The sequence below is a fragment of the Podarcis bocagei genome, assembly GCF_964188305.1.
Source record: "Podarcis bocagei genome assembly, chromosome: 2".
Classification (NCBI taxonomy): domain Eukaryota; kingdom Metazoa; phylum Chordata; class Lepidosauria; order Squamata; family Lacertidae; genus Podarcis; species Podarcis bocagei.
Genome location: NC_138126.1, coordinates 87675964 through 87702731, shown reverse-complemented (window position 1 = coordinate 87702731; position 26768 = coordinate 87675964). Strand labels below are relative to the sequence as shown.

Here is a 26768-nt window from a genome sequence, read left to right as displayed (position 1 = left end):
GTATTGATTAGCAAACATGCCAAATTATGACATAATTTAATAAAACTAAAAGGATTTAAGAGGCCAAAGTTAGCAAGACTTTTTCATGCCCTTGATTGTAGTGGTCTACTGATTTTTCAGGTAGATGCGGTTTGTTATCTGTAAATCATATAATGGATATCTTTTGAAAAAGACATATGAATTGCAAAGTCAATTTCTTCTGGGAGCTGCAAATACTTTTGCAGAACCAATTCCAGAATACTCCCTTCAGGAATCTTGAAATATATGGGCCAGGAATATCATTGGAAAAGTTCTTTGTGGAGTGACAACCACAATTGTTATGACTATTATGATGACTTGGTTTCGCAAGATCATAGGAAGAGCTTTCCTCCAGACCATGCACATCCAAAGCACACACTGGATGCCCCATCAGGGCCTATGTGCATAGATCGCAGTTCAAGTGGTCTATACAGTTCCAATGTCTACTGCATTGACCTCAGATGCACTGAGGAATGATGATGAGTATAGCCTGATCACACATTACTTGTGTGACACTATGAGCTGAATCAAGAACAGCCACACACCTGGAGCCACTCCGACACTATTTTCCTGAGCTAGTCTTGTCCCCGATGACTCTATATTGAGTATTGGTATCTTACACATAGCTGTTTCTTATCATAGATCCCCGTGATCAGTGCAGATTTTGGGGGCAGAGCTAGTCCAACAGTGAGGGCAGGACTAGGAAAGTGGCCTTATTCCTGCTTTAGCTCACAAGTGCTTTGCACACAGCTAACGTTGTGGCATAGCTATTGTTCACTTTCATTAATGGTCTTCTATAGTAGTGAGACTGTCCTCCATTGAGGATCAGTGTCTCCTGTAACATGCATCACAGTTAATGCTTATTAACTCTCTTTACAATCAAGCTATTGTAACCTTTTTTAGGGTTGGGAAGATGAGCACAGGTTCCATTTTTCTTCTTGACGTAGGATGTTACCCCTTTAAAACAGTTTATGAAAAACAGTTGCATTTCTAGCTAGAGAATTGAAGCCCCACTGAGGGTACTTTAAAGTTCTCAAAGTAACTAGTGCATTTGGAGGGTTGGTAGAGAACAGAGAAAATAATAGTCATCCTGGTATCTGCTACCCAGAGACTGCTAGTTTCATGTACTTCATCTACTTGTGGAGGCCTTTTTAACCTAAGGAAGCCTCTGAAGAAATGTTATACAGACACATGATCATTTTACAGCTGAATCAGAGAAGGTCTGGCCCTATAAGATGTCTGATTGAGAAGCTGCTTAGGAACCATGTGCAATCTGCTCTGATCAGCCTGGAGGAAGAGTGTGGTATGAGTGAAATAATACATATCTGGAGTTTATCATTTGATAATTTATTTAGATATTCCCATGGTGCAGAGAATATTTTCTGTGAAAGAAGCAGAATGAAAGTGAGCTCTGTGTTTGTGTCCAGGTTGCAGCACTGTCATTATATTTGGTTGCGGATGTGAGTGAATGGCAATTTGTGGAAGCAGAATGTGTGTGGCATAGCAAATTACCTTTGGGGTGTATAGGCCTCTAGATGTTGCTGGACTATAATTCCCATCATCCCTTACTATTGGTTATGCTGGCTGGGGCTGATGGGAGTTGGAGTCTAACAGCATCTGGAGAGCCATAGGTTCTTCACCCCTTAATTCAATAAGGCTTACTTCTGAGTAGACATGTATAGGACTGTACTGTTTGCTCCAAAGATCCAAAATCTATTATAGCTTCAGGTGAAGAGAAGGAGTTTCCAAGGAATGAGAGAGCAAGGTCCTGGTCTTCCATTTTCCCCATGGGGATTCCCTGTTGCGGCTGCTGTTGCATACTTGAATTTTGATATGAAACTTCTCTGAGGAAGTAATCTCACTGTTCTGTGGTAGTCTGTAAGGTCTGTCCATATTGCATATGTAGAGGCCCAGATGCAGAAGACTGGATGAGTAACACCCTTCCATAGCCAATTTTGGGTTTCATATATTCTTTGCCAGTATAGCAGAGAACATGATATAAAATAAGCTCTGCCTTGTTCTGGAAGCTTCTTCCTATTCAGTAGTCCTATTGCCAAACTGTACTATTTTCAAAACTCCCCATTGTCCAATTTTTAGGAATACACAATAGATGTATTTTTCCGGCAAAGCTGGAGGGATGAAAGACTGAAGTTCAAAGGACCCATGCAAGTCCTCCGACTTAATAATTTAATGGCCAGCAAAATATGGACACCAGATACTTTTTTCCACAATGGAAAGAAATCAGTAGCTCACAACATGACTATGCCTAACAAACTCTTGCGAATTACGGAAGATGGGACACTGCTCTATACAATGAGGTAAGAATCGCAACATGGCACCTTCTCCTTTTATGAAATCGTGTTGTATAATTTATCATTCTTAATGAACAAGTTATTTCTATATTCCTCTTTTTTAAAAAAGAAAACCACTTATTTTATAATTCTAGATCTTGAAATGATGTATACATCCTGAAAAGGATACATTAAGGATACATTGAATGTAGCTGTTTTTGGTATCAATTTTTCTTCTCTTCTGAGCTTCTCTTTTCACTTTATGACCTTTAAGCTTACTTAAGTTCCACTTAATTCTTTGGGATACTGAAAAGGCTTCATATTTCACTTTAACAAGTTCGGAGATTAGGCTCTTACAGTCCAGTCTTATGGATGAGCTGTAGCTGCTGCAGTGAAAACAGTCTTTTCCTCCATGGCATTAAAGTAGCATCCTGTACATGACAAGTTGGGGTTTGTCTCACTTGGCAAGCCAAGCACACTAATGAGACGGGAAGAGCGGGATATTGTTTTGCTCCTTTTAAAGATCCAGAGCTGATTTTGCTCTTCAGAAGGAGCATAGGCATTTCTGGTCTGCTTGGCAGACCCCAGTAAAAGCTTGTGTTCTGGAACAGAAAAAGAGGAAGAGCATAAAAGTACAAGGAACTCTTTTACAAAAGGGCTGGGAATTCTCCTGAAAATCAGCCTAGTGTAGTGGTTAGGGTGCCTGACTAGGATGGAGAAGAGCCAGGTTCAAATCTCCATTCCTTCATCAACTTGGAGTTGTTACATGGGTGGCCACAACCAAGTACATCATCTTACGCTCCTTCAATGAATGGAGGGGTATAAACATAGTTAATAAATGGTATATTTCTGACTTTCAGAAATGTGTACCTTCAGCACTGCTCTGTTCTGAATGTAATGATGACGAGCAACCCTGAGCAATAAAAAGGGAACAAATTGAAAGTAATGAAAGCAGGTTAAATGGAGAAGGAGACCAAGAGACCTAGCAGAAATCTAGCTTTGCTATTGCATACTAGACTTTCACAATGCAACTCCATTTTTTCCTGCCTAGTCCTACTGAAATGAGCACTGGAGTAAGGGTGTTGGAGCTGGCCTCAAAAGCAAAAATAACCAGTGACTACTGAGTTTTATTTATTGATAAATTGAGTATTCTATCCACTATTCTAGTCCAAACGTTGAACCCCTCAATGTGGCTGACAGAGCAAACTGAAAACTACAAAGATCCTAGTAATAACATAACACAAAACATTATTGCTATTGATAAAGATACTTGCAAGGTGACAATAGAAGGGTGAGCAGAAGTGAAAAATGCTTTTTTTAAGCCAAGCGAGCAAGTGTTCTTCAGGAAGCTCATGCAAATGATAATATGATATACTACATTAACCAAACTGTGCTGGAATACATATCTTTTATTATAATTTGTATTAAAGCCACTTTTTGCTCCTAAATGTGTACTATTACCTGTGACCCCTTATAGACTCACAGTGAGAGCAGAATGTCCAATGCATTTAGAAGACTTTCCCATGGATGCACATGCTTGCCCTTTGAAATTTGGAAGCTGTAAGTTGACTTTAACAATCATTCCCCCCCCCCCCAATCCTTCCTTTCCACAGACCACTTAACAGTCAGAACAGGAGACTTAAAAACCTGGAACTGTATGTGTGTACACACATTTTCCAATCACTGCATTTTTATTTTTTAAATGAAGATTTTCTACATGAATAACTGTAATCCTGTCTGGCATAGGCCTTAGCCAAAGAAGGAAATGGCTCCGCTCCAGGTTTATACAAAGCACTGTGATAGCACAGCATATAGATAGTTCCCATTTTCTTCAGAGAAAATGTGGATCCTCCAAATGGGAGCAATCCTGTTTTAAATTGAAAATTAATGCAAATAAGTGTTTAATCCATTGGTATACAAGTTCCATTGAAAGAGCAGGATGTACTTACAAACATCATACACATTTCAGTTGGATTTTAACTCATAGATGTCCCAGTTAATCATTCCCCAAAGCATGATGGGAATTGTAAAGGAGTGTTTGGAACCTCACAAAATACCACAAAGGGTCTGGCTAACCATATACAGCAAAGAGCCTGCTCAGTCTAATGAAGTGGTGGCCATTTGAAGTTCACATGTTGACCTAAAGATCTAGACATCAACACAGGCCCTTGCCAATGCCTACCAAGCAATGATTCCCAGTATTACTATTTCATGTCTCTGCCCAAGCTATTTTGAAAATAATTGTGTAGGATGCCATGAAGTGAGAGAGACCATCAGGAGGAATATTTTGCATCAAATTGCCTCCCAACATAATGGATTCCCATCTTGGGAAAACCAGGTGACTACTACAGATCCGAGATATAGTAGTCACTCCTTCAGCTGCTATCTTGGGGGAAAACCACCTTTTGTACTAGATTCCATACCCAGTGTCAGCTTCTCATCCAAAAGATGAGTTTGGGAGTGGTCACAGCTCTGAATATCTTCTGCCTGTAGTATTAGAAGAAGTTCTGCTTACAAACTGACCTTCTTCAGTGCTGGTGAACCCTATCATTGCACCAACAGCATTAGCGCATTGGGGTGTCAAGATAATACAACTTGCTCCATCAATTATAAATTCTCTTACCACTATAAATGCCGTATTTTCCTGATATTTAGTACCTTGATCTATTATGGAGGTCAGCATACTAGCTCTATAATTTCTCCCTATTGGGTACTAAAACAGAATGACTTACTATGGACTAAAGAGTCTTGCATTTACCAAGTGTGCAGAAAGGAGTGATGGATAGTTTCCAAACTTTGTGCTACCGCGGTTTAAAGCAGGGACTCATTAGGAAGATTTCCTTGGGAATTAAAAAGGTGAAACTTATTTAAACTACAACAGAAACCTGATAAGGGAAAAAGAAAGGCAATGGGGTTCTTGCCAAATGCTTTAAACTCAGATAATTCTACTGCTCAAGCAGTTTCAGGGATTTAAATCTAAAATCTGAAGTGGCTGGAAGCAGTCTGGTTTGGGTCTTAATTGAAATTGCACAAGTCGCCCTGGGGGATATACATGGTAGACAGAAGGCAAAGTATAAGTGGGTTCAAGAATGATGGGGTCAGACATTTGGACCAAAGTCAGGATATTGTGGTAGGTGCTTTCACACCATCAGTCAGGCAAACGAGAGAGAAAAACCCCCAGCCTTTACTTGTGCTTTTTGGGTTGATACACTTGGTAAGACTTTAAGAAATGCAGTATATGCCTTCATATCAAATATTCTTAAAATACACCTCTCAATATTACTGCCATTTCATGGTGTGCATTTGGATAACAGAAAGAAAAAGTTCGGCAAACTCACTTCTGCCATGGTCTTCATTGGATTGTTGTTGCTGCAAAATAAAATAAACTGTTGGGAGAAAAGGCAGTTCTTGTTGACAAGAGGGACAGGAAAGTGAAAGATGTGATGAGAAACAGACTAGTCAATTATTACTATTTTGAGCTGTCTTTGGAAATGACTTTCCCCTCCTCTAATTAGATGCTTATACGAAATCAGAGGTGATGTACGAATGGACACGGGAACCAGCAAGGTCTGTTGTAGTAGCTGAAGATGGCTCTCGGTTGAATCAATATGATCTCATGGGACAAACCGTAGATTCTGGAATTGTGCAGTCCAGTACAGGTGGGTGATAAATATGGTCTCTCTCTCTACTAAGCCAGATCAGCAAGTGTATTATCAATGTCAGGAACGCTGCATAAAATAATGACATATTTCATGATATGTATTTTTATAATTTATTTTAAATTTGTCCTCTGCCATATGCTCTTCAAAACGCTCTAGTCAGGCCACAAAAAATAAAAGCAATACAACTGAAATTATTTGGTAGTGGAAATAGAAAATATTTTACACCACCAGCAAGCAGCAGTAATCTAGCTACCTAAAGCTATCAAAACTTACACTGAAACTTTTATTCTTGATTGGGATCATATGGTACCTGCCTGTTTTGGGGTTCATGTTTTCATAGAGTGGGGCAGGATTTAGCCTTTTAATGATATTGCAGGATGAACACGTTTAGTAAATAATGCTGCCTTATTTCTTTCAATGTTTGTTTTAAAGACTTGTCTGTGTATGCTTTTTTTTTACAATTGTAAGTCATTTTGAGACATTTTATATAGTGAGCAATAAATAAATGTAAATAACAACAATCACAGGAAAAAAATCTCAGAATCCATATAAAAATATGGTAGTCTCTGGGGAGGGAAGCCCACAGTATAGGCATAACCACCAAAAATGCCCTGTCTTTTGAGGTACTCAACCTTCCTTCAGACAAGGCCAGCACTGTAAGCAGTTCTTCAACTGATGACTGAAGTATATGGGGAGTTCTGTGGAATATTCTGGATAATTTTTTTTGTGTTAAAGAACCCAGGAAGCATACATGCCCAGTGACTAACTGTGATCCAGGACAGTTCTTTTCACATAATGTATAATTTTACCTATGACTTTTACTCCCTAAGTTCCACTCGCATGTTTCACATGCATCTGAGGTGTGGTCTGTTAGGACACTTGAAAGGATTTGATGTTGTGGTGCTGAAATGGTAGACTTTCCCATCCCAGAAGGAAGCAGAAAACTTTCTTTTGTTCCGGGAGGCATTTTGACAAACCACCCATCTTGATTTTACTTGCTGCTATCTTTTGGGTTTTCTTAAATTGTTATTTTTGAAATGTTTATAGTTTTTAATTTTTGTTGTCCGTTCCTTGGATGTTTTAGCTGTGCAAAAGTTGTGGGAAATGGGTTGTGGGATAATAAGTGACAGCTGGGAGAAGATTCAGTTCCTGTCACCCACCTACTCCTTTTGCTGTTAAAATTGAGCACCATTTGTTCATAAGCTTGAGTGTTACCATTTTCTGGGAAAATAAATCACACTGCCTGTGAAGCTCAAGCATATAAACAAACAGAGCTCAGTGTCCATGTTGCATGACATTCTATAAGCTGCCTGGAATGCATACAACTGTTCAAACACTGGGTTATCAAAGCTACCAAAATTAGTTTTATTTTGCCCGTTTCTCTTTCTCCTCATCTTAATAATAATAATAATAACAATTATAAGCCATATTAGCAAATCCCAATGGGAGTGACTTCAAGAAAGGCCCTCATTGGTCTCAGACTGAATGGTCATTGAAACCTACCAAATTATCCCATTAAGAAAGCAGCTATTTCTATTTTACAGAGCTGAATCTGAGGTTCCAGCCACTGTAATATTTTGCCTCCCACACAAGCATACTTTTCCATGTCAATCATGAACTAAATAAGCATCTCGGAGAGTGCTGAGCTGTATCAGAAATACAGCCTGATTGGTTGCATCTTCAGGAATGTGCAAAACAAACCTTTATTTCCATCCAAAGAAGCCAGGATATGAAAGATCATTTATCCATCCTGCTATTTGCGTTCAATACAGAAATGTAGTCTTAATGGAAGGAGCATAGTTAAAATTCGAGTCACTGTTCACATCATCTTCTCAATGCTGTCAGGAACGAGGCAGTTCAGGCAGAAAAAATAAGGGATTCCAATTTGCAAAGATATCAAAACAAAATTAGCATAATGGCTTAAAAGACATTAATCACTATTATTTATGATTAGCGCCAAGTTCTGCACAAGATGTTTGCACAGACAAGTAAAAACAAAACAAAGCAGGATAGGAACTTGCATCAAGGAATAAACAATATCAAAGGAACTTATCCAGTAAAGAAGAAAGAAAGCTAAGTCTACAACACTGCACAGTGGAGACTGCACCCTTTTGAAAGGTTGGAGAGGCCCTCACCTGAAATGTTGCCACATCACTGCTAAATAGATACATACAATGGAGGAACGAGAAAAAGCTAAGCTTGCAAACTGTTCTCTCCCTCCCTGATAACTAGATACATAAACATATTCATAACCCTGGAGGGATATCCTGGGGGGAAATAATGCAGTGAAAGAGTGCATAAGATCTCAGGTTCAGTTATTTTAATATTTTAAATCGGAGGTATGAAGGACGAGGGTCTAGGAGACATCTGCTTGATAAACTTGAGTCTGTGTTGGAAATAGTGAACTAGAGAGTATATCTATATCTATATCTATCTATCTATCTATCTATCTATCTATCTATCTATCTATCTATCTAGCTATCTATCTAGCTATCTAGCTATCTATCATCTATCTATCTATCTATCTATCTATCTATCTATCTATCTATTATCTATCTATCCAGTGCTTTTTTCCTTTAAAAAGATGTTTAGAGGTACTCTCATTTTCCTACTCATATTGAAATACTGCCCCTCAATGAGGCTAAACTTAGATTCACAAATGGGGTATGCGTACCCCTGCATACCCCCCAGGAAAAGCACAGTATCCATCTATCTACATATGCAGACACAGTAGATGAGTCATTAAATAAAAAAAAAACCATTCCAAACCAGACTCAGAGAAATTGAAGAGTGAACTATGACCATTAAAATATATGTTGGGGAGGGAAACGAAAGGATTAATGAAGGCCCACCTTTTAAATAATGTGATTTACCCTGGCACTTACATAACAAAAGAAAGGTCAAAGGCAGATATTTTGCCTTTTCAAAATTCTATGTAGGAGAGAGAACACATTTACCTTTTGTGCCACTTCACCTAGAGGCCATTGCAGTGTCTTCAGCAGTGAATAAATTCCATGAATTAATTATCTTGCTCACCTTGTTGTCAATCAATTTCACTGAAATACCTCAGAGATTCTTGATGTTTTTTTTATATAAAATGACCTGACCCACACCTCTCTGGTTAATCTGTAACACAGAATTTTAGCTATCCGCCATATTTTGCAACATTCCAAATATTCTCAGTGGTTTAAACATATCAAAATATTCATTTACATATAATATGAAATAAATACATATTTTGAAATGATAATTCAAAGCTAATTGCATTTAATTAAAAGACATATTTTGAGATGAATTTCAAAATGGCAGATTAACATGGAATCATGGTGAATGGAATGATTGGTAACATGCAAAAGTAACATGATCTGAAACAGACAGATTCATGCTTCCTGAAGTGACCCCCTCACCATGTAGATAATATAAATCAATATCATTTTCTTTCTTAAATTGTCTTTTTCTAATACACTAAACAATCCTGGATTCACAAGCCTTTCACTGAAGCAAAGCCTTCCAGTGCTCCCTGGATCATTTTTTGGCAACATTTTGAGGAAGTATTTGTGCAAAACCTACTTAACCATTAAGAATGAAACTGAACAAATATTTTTATGAATAGGTGAGAATCTCTAAAATCAGTGCATTCCAGCAACTTGCTTTCCCCCTGCGCCCAATAATTCTGTATCCTTGCAAATTAATTTATACTTTGCTAGACTAAATAAAGATAGAGTGCTGCTGTGCAACTTCAGATCTTGGTAGTATTAAACACCTTAACTGTTTTTGCTTCTGGCATATATTTTGGAGTAAGATGGGTAGGAATTGCCTAGAAAACACTCTTTGCACATCTGTTTCACATCTGTATGAGCATTCCCACACACCATGCACTAGTCCCCATTAAACTGGCTGAATGTGCCTTCTGATGCTTCACCAAAGACCACTAGGTTTGCTCTTAAGTATTGGCTTATATTTACTTATAGAGAGTGGGACACATATAAACCACCCTCCATTTCACATTGGGACATGATTGGGGGCCCTTGCTCAAAAAGATCTAGAACTATTTTATGCATCATTTCTGGTTTGAGGAGATGATTTCCTTTGATTTCAGACCTTCGCGTTTCTTTTCTCTGCTGACATTTGTTTTGTTTCAGTTCTCTCTGTGCCGAATACAATACCACATTATTAGACACCCTAAGGAATTTGATCTTTTCCAGATATTAAATTTTCAACTAACTGTCACAAATGATGAGATTAAAAAGGAGGCGCTTGCTTAATTTCTGGAAAACACCATTTCACAAGGGCCATTAAATAGTTATCGGATGCCACCGTGATTTTCATTGAACAATTTGCCCTTTTAAAAAGAGGAAAGCTAAGCCAGGAAACTAATTTATAAAAACCAGATATAGGTAGGGTCTGAAGGACATTTGGGCAAATCACCACTCCTAAAACAAAGTCAGCCCAGTCAAACCCCTCAAATGTCAATCTACGCCAGGGTTGCACAACTTGAGATGACCAAGGTGAACCCAATCTACCAGCTATGAATAGTGACCATCCCAGATACATGATGACCTCCCCTTATTTTTGCAGTCCTAGAAATGCAACAAAAACAAGAAGCTGCATTTTTGCTGCTGTTGGGACAACACTGCCAACCAGGGCATATGAGCCGTATTCAGCTCGGTGATCCAAAGGTAGCAGAAACCTGATCTAGAGTAGGAAGGAATGAGATAGGTTTTAGGTTATGTTTTAGGTTTTAGGTTATGTTATGCCTTAATAGGTCATGTTATATTCTGGATTATGTTATGTTTTATAGATTATGTCTGAATAGGATGAGAGTGTTGGAGATACGTGCAAATGTATATGTGAACCCGGTCTTTGGGTGGGTGTTTGATTTTCGTTGTTGTGTATACTGTGTATATATGGACAATGACAATAAATTTATCTATCTATCTATGCAATCCAAGCCACGATATCCCATAAGCAAAGAGCAGATACTCTCCAGAAGATGTCCAGAGAGCAAGATGCTTCTGCTGAGTTTATCCCTATCAGGAGAAGGAGAAAAACAAGAAATAAGGGGTCACTGGCAAAATCTATCCAAATGGAATTTTAAGATGATGGAAAGTGCAGCTTTAAATCACTTGGCATGATGTATCTTACCTTTAAAGCCTCTTAGATTATTATTTTTTTTTGGGGGGGGGAGAACACTTCCACTTCCAAAAGTCTAAGCTTGGAATTCTTAACCTTTCCTGAATTTCTTGACTAGCTGTTGCAAAAACAATAAACAACATATCCCACGCACAAAAAGTATACTAGTTTCTGCATGATTTCTGTTCAGTGAATTTGAAGCATGTTGTCCCATAGGAATTTCATTGACGTTTCGTTCTTGGGTTTCCCCCCTCCCATTCAGGAGAGTATGTTGTGATGATGACCCATTTCCATTTGAAGAGAAAGATTGGTTACTTTGTCATTCAAACATACCTGCCCTGCATTATGACAGTGATTCTATCCCAGGTATCCTTTTGGCTCAACAGAGAATCCGTTCCAGCAAGAACTGTCTTTGGTAAGTGTCTTGTACACTGGTGACTGGTGCTCAGTTCGACTGGTAAGGGCGAAAGTCAGGGAGACCAAACATAAGTGAAGTCAGAGGCAGTGACGGACAGAGCTACTTCCTGATTGATTGTTAGTAAAAGGCATGCCGGTTGGGGGCTGGCTGAAGTTGCTGGGGCAGCTCTTCAATTGCCCTAATGGACCAGCCTGCTCTGGTCTTGTAATAAGCAGAATAATTGAGAACAGTTTCCCTCAACCAGTGTTTTAGCACCTCTTATCTCCAGGCTTCTGTGGCAATATCATGGTGTTAGACAATAGCAAGACAAGGACCACAGAAACCAATAAAATGCCGGTCTGTGAAGTCTATGGCTGTATTGTGCAATGCACAAAGTATTGCATGGACCAAGAGTGGGCCCCATGCTCTCCAGGCACCAGCAGCTCATCCACTGATGGGATCCCTGCTGAATGTAGGTAGGCCTTCCACAATCCTGCGTGATCAGGGTCCTAAGCACTTGAAAATTTCTGTCTGTTCAACAGGCTTCCCTGTTGAACAGGCAAGCTCTGTACGGCTGGGCAGTGTGGGAGTGGTGCCAACAGGGGATGCTGCAGCAGGAGTTGGACTAGCATGCACAGCATTGTTCTTTGGGTTTGGTCCATTACTGGTGATGGGGCTTCCATGAAGGATTCTATGAGACACTGTCAGTAGCTCCTGACACAATGCCTCCTTTCTCAGCTGGATGCTCTCCAGATGAGAATTGTATGCAATTGTCTGCTGTATGTGGGAATGGCAGTGCAAAACACCAAGTTAAGGAAGGCTGCACAAAGCAATTCAATTCATTCTGGGAGGTTATATATATTGCATTTGACTAGGTTTTCCATTCTAAAGCTTTATTTTAGCTATCATGGAAAAGGAAAACCTCCAAATATTTCATATGAATGTAAACACACAGAAACAAACAGCAGAGTTTGATTCATTATTCTGTGAGTGACCAGGGTGCTTAAATTCCATTTACTTCTCTGTGATTTAGGCTCCAATCCTATGCACATTTACATGAGAGTATAAGCAACTTAACGGGCCTGAGCAGACATTCATAGGATTGTGCTGGACAGGACTACAGCCTTAAAGTCAGTTTTTTCTACACAAATCGTTATGCAGTTGGAGACATTTCAGAATAGGGATGACTGATAATTGAAAGGTCATATTATTTTCCCCCTCTGACAATAAATAATGCATCTGAATATGGATAGTGCAAGATATTTCTGATTGCTCTGTGTTTTGGCTAACACTTGACACAGTGGAAATATACTGCAGCAGAGATTTAATACATGAAATGTCTGCAGTTGTCAAGGTAACTGGTGAATATGTGATTTAACGCAACGGTAAGCAATGCAACAGAGATACAGACCTCTCACTTTCAGTAAAAGCGCAGCAGCTAGTTAAAATAAAATTGCTCAGTGGCGGGTGAGCAACATCACTACTCAAAATGCAAAGTATATGATCACAGTGGCATTTCCCCTGTTATTTAATCAACATTAGCAATATTTTTCTTATTTCATCAGCATTAGTCTTTAAGCTTGTGGAGAACAGCTTGAAAATGTTGCTGCAGCATGCGAGATAGGGCTCAGAAACAAGAAGACAAATGGAAAGGACTATTCATTTCATCTGAAAACCATTAAGCTGGCTCGTCCAGTTGAGGCATAGCCATAACTGTAATTTGCCTCAAATGCCAAGAGGGATGTGATTCCAATCAGGATTGCCTCAAGATGTTTTTGGTGCCTCAGGCAGAAAAATCCAAATGGCATCCCCTAGTGGTAAACCATCACAATCATCCAATTAACTGACATTTTGCCAGTTCAATGGTACAGCAAGAGTCCTATTCAGGAATTATAGTAATCCAGGCCACAGGGAAAGGAGAGTGGGGACAAGTACGCTTCTCCACATGATGTAAAACCCTGATTTTCCAGATATCAGCATTGCACAGTGAGCCTGGAGTATAAGAGGCTCCCTGCTGTGAGGCACAAAATTTGTGGGAGGTGATGAGGGGCAGGGGGTGAGAGAGCAGCAGAGATGGTGTGCTCATCCCCACTCCCGCTGTTTCTGTGTTCTGTTTTCAAATAGTTTTAACACCTAAACTGGGTTACCTTCTGTCCTCTCATGTGGACTTCCTCACCCTGTCCAGTAGTCAGGGGCAATCCTGATATGACTTGATTTCTCCAGCTGCAACCTGATGATTTCCTATCATCAGTATTTATGGAAGATAGACAGCATGGGAACTGCCATAAATCAGGTGACTGCATTGCATTGCAGGTGATTGGACTAGATGACCCTTCGTGTCACTTCCAACTCTCTGTGATTCTATGTTACTGCAACATCTAATGCTGCAATCCTGGGTTCATTTGCCTGGAAGCAAGCACCATTGCCCACAGTGGAAATTTCTTTGATGTAAACATGCACAAGATGGTGTGGTATATATAAAAGTAGCTACCCTGCACATGTTCAATACTATCTGTTTCATTTATGAATCTTTCCCCATAAAACATCACAAAGCAATTAACAAGAAAAACAGGCTTAAAACAAACTTCAAATCCAATAAAAATTGAGAATACCTGAATGAAAATAATGCCTGTCACTCAGTAAGTTTTATCTCTAGCTAGGATGTGAGGTATCTGAAACTCCTTCCATGTGTCAAGGAGAGCTTGGATTTAGGATTTGCCCACAGCAATGCCTCCTACACACACACACACAAACATACAAGCCCTTGGGCACTCTAAAGTAGCACTTTTGATCTTGACTGATCTGTTCCTACATCTATATCTGGTCCAGACTTCTCCTTTGGCGGACTCAAGTTTTTTGATCCAGGGAAGGGATCCCCCAGGCAAAGTGGGAGAAACAACTTTTGCCAATCCCTCCTCCTTTGGTGGCTGCCAGTGCCACTTCTCACATGCATCCAAAGGGTTCTCCAAACATCTGGGACAGTGTGAGAGGTAGCATTGAGTGCTAGAGGGGTAGAAGACAAAAGCCACACTCTGCAGCACTGCTTGCTGGAACACACCCCGAGTGGAACTCTGGTCAGGGGATGCTCCTGCTGGTGAATCCAATGTTTGTATTACAAAAAGGACCATGGTATTGCTAAACAAACCTGAAGACGTCTGTAACTAACTACAGTTGAGAGAGCCAGTGTGGTGTAGTGGTTAGGAATGGTAGACTCGTAATCTGGGGAACCGGGTTCGTGTCTCTGCTCCTCCACATGCAGCTGCTGGGTGACCTTGGGCTAGTCGCACTTCTCTGAAGTCTCTCAGCCCCACTCACCTCACAGAGTGTTGTGGGGGAGGAAGGGAAAGGAGAATGTTAGCTGCTTTGAGACTCCTTAGGGTAGTGATAAAGCGGGATATCAAATCCAAACTCTTCTCCTCCTCTTCTACAATGGCATATACTCAAAGCGATATCGCAGTTGTGAGGTGGATGGGAGTAGGCAACAGGGTGGCGATTGGATGAGTTCTGAAATGTTCTTGCTTTGCTTTTCAGGAGTGACAACTGTGCTGACAATGACCACCCTGAGCATCAGTGCACGGAATTCTCTCCCCAAGGTGGCTTATGCCACTGCTATGGATTGGTTCATAGCCGTGTGTTATGCGTTTGTTTTCTCGGCACTGATTGAATTTGCAACAGTGAACTACTTTACAAAGAGAGGCTATGCATGGGATGGCAAGAGTGTTGTTCCCGAAAAGGTAATAATATACATTGTCATATGACCCACTGTACACATTGCATGGGAAACATGATCCTACAGAACCAAAGTGCTTGAACTTGATAATCTGTCCTAAGCATTCTCATTCAAATGTAAGCCCCTCAGAGTTCAATTTGCTCTCTCTGCCCCTCCCCCTTGTATTAGGACTGTTTCAAGGAATCCAGTATCATTAATTCCTCCCAAAGATGTTACAACTCAGATGCTAGCAGTTCCCTTTCAACATTAACAAGCAACTTCTTTATAAATTCAGCAGCCCATTAAGATTTTTTTAAAAAAAGTTCATATCTGCATTGAAATATGGAATTTACTGCAGCTCCTTTTCAGATTGCAGCTAAGAGCGAATCACACATACGCATGTGAATTGCTGAGCAATTGCATATATGTGTGAAACAGCTAACATCAATTCAGCACCTCAAAGACAGCTTGCATATCACCCTTGTTGCCATGTCAAAATAAGACTTTTCAGTTGAGAAAATTTGGACATTCAGCAGTGAGCCACCAAGGGATGATTCATCAAATCACAAGACATCAAGAGATGTATATGCACGTGCCATCCAGACCCTTGAGTCTGAAAATAATAGCACTGGGGGAAATTGCGATGTTGGCAGAAGACTGCACGTTGCTGACGATGCCAAAAGGTTTTTTTAAAAATAAGTAGGCAAGGGGTTGGATAGAGACTGGACAGCATTCACCTCTGTCCATTTCACTGCTCTCTGCCTCTTTTCTCCTACATGTGACATCTCTATGGTCTGTACAGGCCTTTCCAGGCTTCCAGTTCAATTAAATGAATAGAACTAATGGCAAACTAATGGATTTTTCATTTGGAGCTTGTTCATTTGGATTTCCATTCATTTAATTGAAATGAATGAAGAAAATGGAGTTCTCTCATCTAGAGTTCCGTTCTTTTCTAAAATGAATGTGTGTAGTTCTGCCACACATCTCTGTGCTCAGGTGCACTTGGCAAACATAGAAGTGACACTTCCTCCATTTCTATACATGGCTGCCAACCAGTTACTAGCCCTCTCATATGCAGTGCTGTAATGTAATGCACTGGGCTAGCAAAGAACTGTTATGAGCTTTTACAGGCAATAATAATAATAATAATAATAATAATAATAATAATAATAATAATAATAATAATTCAATGCTTTTACTACAAAGTCTGCTGCTGTAGCTCAGAAGCTGCTTTGCAAAACAACATGTATAGAATGGGAGATTAGGTGAACAATATAATCTAGGTAGAATTTCAAATGGGGGGGCATGCATAATAGGAATTGTGCAATCATAGGAATGTCTATTCAAAATAAAATTCCACTAAATTAAATTGATTTTCTCTCAGGGAATTGTGTAAACAGTGGTATCCCCTTCTTCTACATCCTACTCTATCAAAGAGCCTTTTCATTTTTATGGGAAAGGATGCACCCATGCTTACAAGACAAATTTCTGTTAAAACAAACTTATCTATATAAAACAACCTACATATATACATTCCCATCAACACATGTGTATTTAAAGTTCCCCATGACTTTTAAACAAATATCAGAAAATTTTGCCCTTCCTAAATGTGCACATCTGCTTTTGTGCATAAATGGCCAGGAAATGCAATCTCATGGTTTGTTTTTTTACAACATGGAAATAGCCATGTGGAAAACAAAAGGAATGTTTTGCATATTCCTAAAGCATACATATGTCTCAGAGCCATCCAAGCATTTGAATGGATGGTCGAATGGATGTATTGGATTAAAGTCTATGTTTTCTCATTCCTAGCCAAAGAAAGTAAAGGATCCTCTGATTATGAAAAACAACTCGTTCACAGCACCAGCGACAGCAACTAGCTTCACCGCTAATATCGCAAGGGACCCTGGACTAGCTACCATTGCTAAAAGCGCAACAATAGAGCCAAAAGAAGTCAAAGCTGACGCAAAACCTCCAGAACCCAAGAAAACTTTTAACAGCGTCAGCAAAATTGACCGACTATCAAGAATAGCATTCCCATTGCTTTTTGGGATTTTTAATTTAGTGTATTGGGCTACCTATTTAAATAGAGAGCCCCAGCTTAAAGACCAAAACCCTCCTCCTCACTAACCCCATTAACCATATATATAGTTTGTTCAGTCTCTTTTGCACTGGGGATTGTCTTATTAATATTATTATTTTTGGTTTTAAACACACAGCAATTCCCATTTGCTTCATTGCCTCTGTCTTAAAAGAAATTGAGATTTCCTTATTTTATGAAGTAAAAGTATATTATATATATATATAAATATATAATAGAAAAGATATTAATTCTGTACTCTAGGGCTGTAACAATGTGATGTAGACACCTGATTCTGAACCGTGAATCTGAACAAGAGAGGGAAATGTAAGAAATCCAAATCACTTGTAGATAGCCTATTGCTGAATGTTCCCATAACAGATGCTGTACATGTCAGAAGAGAAATATTTTTATGCAAAATGATAGAAGGTAAAGCAGTCTTTATATATGTTCATGTTGCACATATGGTATGGTATTTTCCATTTTTGGAGTGCTACTTATTTTCAGTTCTTTTATAGAATATATACATCTTTCCAAAGTGGTGGATTCCAGAAAATACAGTATTTTTCCTAGATTTATTTTTCTTTCTTTCTTTGCCTAAATTACCAACCACCAGTTTAAAAAGTATATAATGTTATTTACATAAAAGGAAGCCTACTTACTAATGGTACAGGTTATCACAGAATAGCACATTTGATTAACGATGATGAATGCTTTAATATGCTCTCTCGCTGCAGTCTTATTTTAAGCATCAGATTGTCACTTGACTTGATAATACTGAATCTATTGCACATTAAGTGCAGAGCTCTAATTACTTCTAACGCGTTAGAGAAATCGACTCTTGGATTATTTACAGGGTGAATTTTTTGTTTTGGTTAGGTTTTTGTTTGTTATAGGAAGGGGGAAAAAACACAAGAACACAGTTTTGCAAGCTCTAGAAAAGTTGAATGTATTATTTTATAAAACCGTACATTAAAAGCTTTAGATTGAAATATAAGGATAGGAGAAAGACAAAATCTATTATTTCGATAATATTTGTAAATATACAGCATGAGATTGTACATTTTTTTACTTTTTTATGTTCTTAATATATTGTGTACGGTTCACCTCTCTAAGCTCTTAATATGTTATATTTTAAAAAGAAACATATTTAGAGCCTGCAGCTAAAAACAAAAAAGGAGTCAGTGGCATTTGAAAGAAAATGAAAAGACTAAATGTAAGAAAGACAAAGAGGAGAGCTTGGAATTAATTCCATTTGTAAAGTGGCTATCTGTACAGTACTTGCAGGTTGAAGCTGTCATCCAGTGTATATTATTAGGCTAAGACTGGTATGCTCAGGTAACGCGTGAATACAAAAAAATATGGAGTTATATTTGGTAGGAAAATGGTAAAATATTTAAGACAAAAATCATCTGTATATTATTGCTATATTTGCTGATACATAACTGTTAATTATAAGTGATGTAATATATGTAGCATTAAATACAGAAAAAAACCATACACAAAAGAATGTACAGGAAAATACATTTTATTGAGTAAACTTATTACATTTCATTTTTACTGTAGCAATATATTTGTAGGAACAATATGTAAGGGCTTTAAATACAAGATGTCCATTTTGCAAGTTATTAGTATTCCCTTCAAAAAATAATTCTAGCCAGTTTCATTTCTGATGAGAATTTATTTTAAGAGGGGGGAGTCAAATTTCAGAGACGGATATTTTCAAAATGTTGGAGACACTGATGGTATTTTGGAAGCATTTAACGCAGTGGTTCAGAATCCATAACACATGGTAGTGAATGCATTTTAAAAAACAATGCTACATGGACCTTCAATCAAAATAGCTAATAAGATAGTCAGTTTGATATCTATACATGTTACAGGCAATGTTTTATATACTCTTTCTCAATAAATCAAGAGGTTGCTGCTCACTTAGTATCTACAAAACGAAATAGTTAACTTTTTCTTTAGAAAAGGAGACTTTTTTTAAACAAAAACTAATGCTTCATTGTCTACCATTTAGTCCTGTCTAAACTTGATGAGCGAATTTGATTGGAGCTTGCTAAAGGAGGATGTGTAATCTTCTGGTATTATGTGTAGATATATGTATAGAAAATAAAATAAAATAAAATACGACTCTTTAACTTCGGTATTTGTTTATCTTGTTATTTTTGGCGTTTAAACTAGTGTGTTCATTCAGGGCATTTTACCTTCCTAATTATCCATTTTGCTACTTTTTGGTCTGCATTTTGCACATTAGATGTGAATATTACTTAACTAGTCTGCTTTTTTGCTATGCAATGACTGCATAATATCATCTCTTAGTTTGTTAGTCTATGTGAATAGTATATTGTATAAACCTGATTGCACAGTTTATCAAGGACAAGGTATTCTCTCTATGTAGCTTTTTTACAGTGCTTTGCTAAACCATGTAATAATAGTAAGTCTTCCTTGAAAATAATGATACACTCTTATAGAGGACAGTTTCTGTTTACTCCTGGGATAATTTAAAAAACAAAAACAAAAGATGACATTGAATGTTTATTGCACCTCAGTGCAGTGATGTGGCAATAAAACCTAAATCTATAATAGAGGTTGTTTATGGCAGACGCATGTAATGCTTTACAGAGTTTAGCAAAAGCTCGTTATTTTATGTCATACTGTAATTCTAATTATACTAATAAAGTTAAAAAAATACTACGAATAACACAAGTGAATGTTTTTTACTTGGCTTATCTTATGTTTAAACATGGCTTCATTTTAAGACTGATTTGATAAATGATAAAGCAGACAGAAATTTCTTTTGCCATGTTATAGAAAATGAGTGATTTGGAAGGAGTGGCAGAAGACAGCATGTTTGGAAAGGCAGTGCTTTTTTCTGGGGGTACGCAGGGGTACCCATACCCATAAACATTTTGTGAATCTTTGCACTTTTGTCCATTTACCGTATCCCCCCCTTGATAAAATGGTGATTTTCTTGAGTCAAAATGAGAGTACACCTAAATGTTTTTTTTTTAAGAAAAAAAGCACTGTGGAAAGGGATATGAAAAACAGTTGCTGCTGCATAATTTTGGCTACTGTTTTATTTATTTCCTCTTTCTCCCTAATCCTTACTAACCCATTTGTGGCCATTAACTGCATTTGTGGCCATTAAAATTGACAAGATAAAATTCCTCAGGGAAAATATGAAGTGTCACATGAGCTGATAAGTTTTCCCATAGATGTTTAATCCCAGCAATTCAAAGACAATCCAAAAACAAAGCACAAAATAAATGTACAGAAGAAGACAATACATTGTCGAACAGTATGTTTTGGTGTGTGTGTTTTGCTTATTGGAGGACATTCTCATAAGGTCCAAGAAAGAAAGAAAGAAAGAAAGAAAGAAAGAAAGAAAGAAAGAAAGAAAGAAAGAAAGAAAGAAAGAAGATCTAAATAAAAGCCCACACAAATGAGGAGGGATTATGGAAGTTCTGGCAATGGATTGAGTTTATTAGTTGTTGATACCTTCTGCCTCTCTGAAACTGGGAGACCCGTGGGTGCTGAGAATACAACTATATATTTCTTGAATATACTGTTCGGTCATGGTTGAAAACTTGTAAATGAATTAAGGGAAGAAGCGATACTTAACTTATCTAGGCTAAAGGCCTTCACCCCCTATAGCATAAAAGAACAAAGCAAAGCAAATAAAGTCAGTAAGTAAGGAAATTGGAAGGCCTTGTTCAAATAAGATTATAATCCGTTATATGAATGAAAGATCCATAATCTGCATTTTAAAATAATGGTACTTCCAAAGTCCATTATAGAAAGGAGTCCCTTAGAGAAGCTGGTGAGACAAATAAAACAAAGAAACAAAAAAGCAACAGCTGCAAAACCATATGGTAGCAGGTACCTCTTCTTAGTCTTTCTTTAGTGCCAGGTCTGCAGTTGCCGCTGCCTTCTCTAAGCAAAGATGGACAAACTTGGGGCACTCCAGATGTTGTTTGATTCCAATCCCCATAAGGTCCAGCCAACAGGGGCAGGAGTGATAGGAGCTGGAGGCCAGTAAGAATGGGAGGGCCAGAGCGCCCCCATCCCTTCCTTAAAGCCACTTTCATGCTGATGTACTCTTGTGCTTCCCACCAACTTCCACTGATAGCATGATCAAAAAAGTTGAGTTAAAGCATACCATTGTGACTAGAAAGGGGTCTTCATCTGTTTTAGGGACCCAGAGTCCCAATAAACTAGACCTTGCTTCAGCTTGGCTTATGCAGTCTAAAATAACTGCATGAGAGTTACTGGGTAAAGTTCCATTTCTCTTCCTCACTGGAAAACACCAAACTACTGTAACGAAAGGGAATAGCTTAAGACTTCTGTAGATTATTTTATTTTGTTTTTTGCAGGTTTGCACCCACCCATTCCTGTTGTACGCAAACACTGCATGGGTTAGGAAAAAGTGTTTCGAGCAACCAAGCTGGTGCACAGGAATTATGCAAATGCACATAGGGAGCTACTTTATAAGTCAAACCACTGGTCCATATAGCTCAGTACTCTTTCCACCGGCTGGCACATCTCATCAGGATTTCAGGCAGGGGTCTCTGCCTGCCATACCAGGTGATGTGAGGACTGCAAACTGCAACCCTCTGCATGCAAAACAGGTGCTTTACCACTGAGGTACAGAAGTGTATTATCAGTCTGTCAAGCTGCTGCTGTGACACTACATCTGACTGCAATTAATGTCAGATAAAACGGGAGAGGCAAAACCTTCTAAATGACAAAATTCCAGAGGCTTGGGTTCTTTTGTTGCCTTTTCATCTCACTGCAGGCCCATCTCAGCAGACCAAGTGACTTCCTTGATGCTTAGGAACCCATTAGATTCAGCTGCTGTGAAGTTTTCTAAACTGTTTCGAGGGTATTTTGTACTCACAGCATCACTGTCTGTTGTGCACATTGCGAGAAACAGCTATTCATTTTTTAATGAAGTCTTCCGTAAGATAGGCAAAGGGCACTGCCTATTGAATGTGCTATGAAACCCAAGATGAGCTCTGAGCTCTGCTTTTCAGAGGTAAAGGGGATTTTGATCTGCACTCTATAAACAGAAAAGAATGGGTTTGATGGTTTTTTTCACCTGCTGTTCAAGGATCTGATGTGCCAAGGACCAAGAACGGCACAACAGAGGCTGCTTTATCCGATATGTACTTGGTGCAAAATTTAGATTTAAAGCTTAATCATTGACATGGCTTTGATGCAAATGTTGATTTGTCATCTAATGTGACAGAAATTGAGTATTAGCAGCACAAGGCAGCCAAAGCTGGGTGTGACTTGAAAGCATTGGAAGGGGACACAATTACAATTCCCTGCAAGTCTCTTTGATTTCAGTAGGATGTAGGGCACAATCTATCTCACATTATTTCTGTCAATTTCATTTTACATTTTCTAACAAAAATATCTGAAAGAAAAGTGAAGAACAATTGCCTTTTACGTTCCCATTCATGTGGTTGATATGTGCCGTGTGCCTCTCCCACACGTTTTACTTTGTGTTACTGCCATTACAAGAGAAGAGTGAGACAATGGGATAGGGGGATTTTAAAGCCTCTGTTCCATAGTTAGCGACAGTTTGGCAAGCTGATGATCCCCAGTCTTCTCTACAACCACTGACTACTCTCTAAATCATGTTATAGGGTAGTAGCTATTTGGGACATGCCTCTGAAATAATAAAGAAAGCACACACACCCATTTCCGGGGTTGTTAGACTCCGACTCCCATCAGCCCCAGCTAGCATGGCCAATGGTTAGGGATGATGGGAGTTGTAGTCCAACAACATCTGGCTACATGTTGGCTACCAAAGAAATAAAGAAATCTTCTTTAGAAGGTGATTATGATGACAGCAACAAGAACAAAAAACCCCTTGAAACACTTCAGATTGGGGGAGAAATGGCTGGACATGGGGAATGCCCTTAAAGATTGTGTGTTTCATCAACTGCTTCTCTCCTGTCCTTCACTGACAGCTGGGCTGTAGACAGCTCTTCTGCAGCATGTGAGAATTTGTGGATTGGGATTATCCAGCTATCAGCTATCATCTTGTTGACACTAAGAAGTATGCAGCAGATTTGGACAAAACTCAAACCTTAGAGTGGGGTAGTTTGGAAGGATTCTGGCCTTGCTTGAGGTAAAGTGGAATCTGCCCAAGGTGCCCTGAATCAACTGGGGGGCGGGGGCGGAAATGAGATGTGATTTGTCATTCTTTATCCATTCTGCTGGGCTGTTATGCCTGCAAATTTCATCTACTTCTGTCAAAAGAGAAAAGAAGTACAGCATTTATTTATTTATAATCCAATAGTGAAGGGCGTGGGAGGCAGAAAGAAACAAAGCTTTGTTTTTCTGAATGGGGATTAGCCTTGAACCTTGAGCTGAACTCAGAAGCCTCTGAAACACTTCAGATAGGCTGTTTCCCAAAGCAACAAACTGGGATCTGAACCAAACCTTGCAGTTAGTGCATGGTGGTAGTTGATACCTTATACAGTAGGGAAATAGAAATGAGCTAGGAATAAAGTGCGAAAATGCAAATTAGAAATGGACTAATGTAAAAGCCATACAAAAAAGCTGTCTATAAATGAAGAAATGAGTACTATTTAGGGGAAAGAAGTTCTGGTAATACTTCTGCTTCACCAGTGACAACCTATTTATAACTTAGTGTTCTTAATGGCAAAAATAGTAAGACAACAGGCTGTTTTACTACAAACTCTTAATGGGAATTGCACAACAAATGGGTCTCAGGAGGCTGTGAGCAGCGATAAAGGTAAATATTGGCTCTAAAGAGTGTCAGACATGCTATTATCCCTAGGTATCCCAAACCCACAAAGGATTCTATTAACTATTACTTTGTTTTATTATCACCATTGTTCTATTAGGCAATAAAGTTTGCTTGACAGATAAGGTGAATTTATGATCTTTGAAATGCAGGCTCGACACAAATAGGAAATGATAATTCATTTAATTTTAGAACATAATTAGAGCTGGACAACAAAGAGGATTTCTAGGGCAGAGAAATAATTAGAGCTGGGCAACAACAAGAACTTCCAGTACAGAGCAATAGAGTGCACTCAACAGCAAAACAAAGGAAATTTATCCTACAATGTTCCTCCTTTCGAAAACAATACAATCACATTTCAAAATTGTAATACTATTAGTTTTTATTATTAAATAGGAATGCAAATATTATGTTTGGAATCCACTGCACCATGATCTATGCAACAATCCTAGAAACTATACTGGATGAATTTCTAAGAAACCAACAGTTATGTAATGCCATGACTTGCACATGCTATCTTGTAACTACAGAAGGGAAATAAATCACAGGAACAAATACTCAGTTACCTGACTTTGAAGCCCGAATATACTGATAATAAAGTGCTATTAAAATGGCTTTTACTGTGTTTTAGGAAAAAGCTTCAAGATGTGCAGTGACAGACAACATAGGAGATAGCATTCTCAACAGGGGCAGCAAAATTGAAGAAACCCATCCTTAACGGAATCCATTTCACTCCATTATTACTGAACAATTATCGTTGTTGCTCTTTTAATTCTGTTCCTTATTGGATTTTGTGATGCTAATTTTTATTATATTTTTCATGTATTGTCATTTTTAATGTTTATTTAGCTTTTTATTTTATTTTAAGAGTAGCACTTCCAGGGGCTTGCAGAGGTCACAGGTTAACTCATGTCAGATGAAAGCAAGATATCATTGCTGCACAAGTAAATCCTCTGAATACAGGTAGGTATTTGAGTCAATGAAAAAATGCTTGAGGTTACAGTTGCCACTTTGGGATTTAGCCAGCTCAGGCTATGGAGGTGATGATGATCTTCAATGCCATGAAGCAATTAAATTTATATATATGTATTAGGCAGACCAGCAGAGGCTCAGGACTTCAGTCACATTTCATTAAAACAATGCCATCTTGTGAGAGCGTCCAAATAAAGAATGTAGCAACTGACTCAAGTATGCTGAATGTGAGATCCAGATTAGGAATGGATGGAAAGGACCATTTCTGTTCTGCAGAGTTTGAGCAAAGAATAAAATGGAATCATTCTACTCTACTGAGATACGGAAAATGAATTTGAAGACCAAAAGACAAGAGGTCAAGAGGAAAATTGCTAAATCAACAAGTGGCACTAGACTCTTCCAAAACATCTATATCTGTGAGTGAATCTCTTGGTATCTACAAAGAAATTTAAACAATACTAATAGAAGCAAATAAACATATCTTCTCAGCCATGGGCATATTAGTTTCCAGATAGAATTATGGATTTTGAGGCTGGATAGTCATGGAAATCACAATAAGGAAGGTCAAAATTTCATTTGAACTGATGCTGAGTCTTTACTATATCATCAGGAAGGCAATTTTGTTCATATTTTCAATCCCTGCCCATAACAGGGAAGACATATGGCATACAGCACAACATTTGTGAGCAGGACCTGATTTAACATAATGCCGAACCTTGAAAAGTACCATCATTTTCACATTTTTCAAAGAGCATCCTCTTCTAGTTTAGCATGAACTTTCAGTTGTGGCATCATAGGCATAGCTTTTTAAAATCAAACAAAGGCAAACTCTGAGAAAAGCAGCTCCAGCATCATATTTCTCCTATTTCAATCAGCCAGGAGGTTATGGGTGCTATGAGATAAAGGCCCCATCTGCGCTACACATTTAAAGCTGCATCATATCACTTTAAACAGTCATGGGCTGCATTCACACAGCAGCTTATGTTGTTTTCCTGACATTTTCCTAACTGTTAATTTCCACATTATAATTGAGCTTTCATGTGATGTAAAGGCTACTTCTGGAAACATAGTGGAAGATAGTACAGGTTTAGCATTCACGTGCTTCTAGAACAAAATAATCCATTTCCAAATAAAGGAGAAACGAGCACTAAACCTGTAAATTCTGTAATGAAAAGTGCACGGGGTGTGTGTCTAATTTTACTCACCTGGCTTGGGTTTACCTGCTGTAGTCCCGAGGCATTCTTACAGTGAGGATTATGGGCAGGTGGGTGCATTTTCTGCTTACTGGTGCTGTTTATTGGAGTGGTGAGAGTGGTTTGTCTTTCTCTCTCCAAATACAGACCTAGGCTTCCAAGTGAAGAGAGGTGAAACTGAGCCCAGTTTCAGCAGAAGGAGGCAGAGGGGGGAAATATACTGCTATAACCTGTTTGTCCAATGATGTCTTTCTCCCCACCTCCTGCTCCCCAAGGCTCCCAAGTGAAGCCAAGCAGCATGAGCCCCTGCTTGCTGTGACTCAAGTGACAGCTGCAGAGGAGTGGAATGGTACTGCCCTAATCAACCTCCTCTCTTCCCAAGCCATCACTGAATGCCACACATCTGGATCTATCTCACTGACACCATTGCCAAACACTGTTAGAGTCAGAGTCAGGAGACAGGCAGGGAACAAAGCTGAAATGACAGATTGCTTTGCGCCATAAGGGACACAGGAACTGAAAACTG

At 38.7% G+C, this 26768-nt stretch overlaps 1 protein-coding gene across 1 annotated transcript in view; it reads left to right on the top strand.

Moving 5' to 3' along the window:
• The window catches only part of GABRA1 (gamma-aminobutyric acid type A receptor subunit alpha1), a 29401-nt gene extending 9963 nt beyond the window's left edge, over positions 1 to 19438 (top strand). Inside the window, exons 3-8 of the mRNA XM_081184757.1 lie at positions 2116 to 2336; positions 3787 to 3869; positions 5825 to 5968; positions 11367 to 11519; positions 15033 to 15235; positions 17023 to 19438. Of these exons, the coding sequence (XP_081040883.1) occupies positions 2116 to 2336; positions 3787 to 3869; positions 5825 to 5968; positions 11367 to 11519; positions 15033 to 15235; positions 17023 to 17340 (1122 nt within the window). The 3' untranslated portion in view covers positions 17341 to 19438. The remainder of the gene's footprint in view (positions 1 to 2115; positions 2337 to 3786; positions 3870 to 5824; positions 5969 to 11366; positions 11520 to 15032; positions 15236 to 17022) is intronic.
• The last annotated feature ends 7330 nt before the right edge of the window (positions 19439 to 26768 follow it).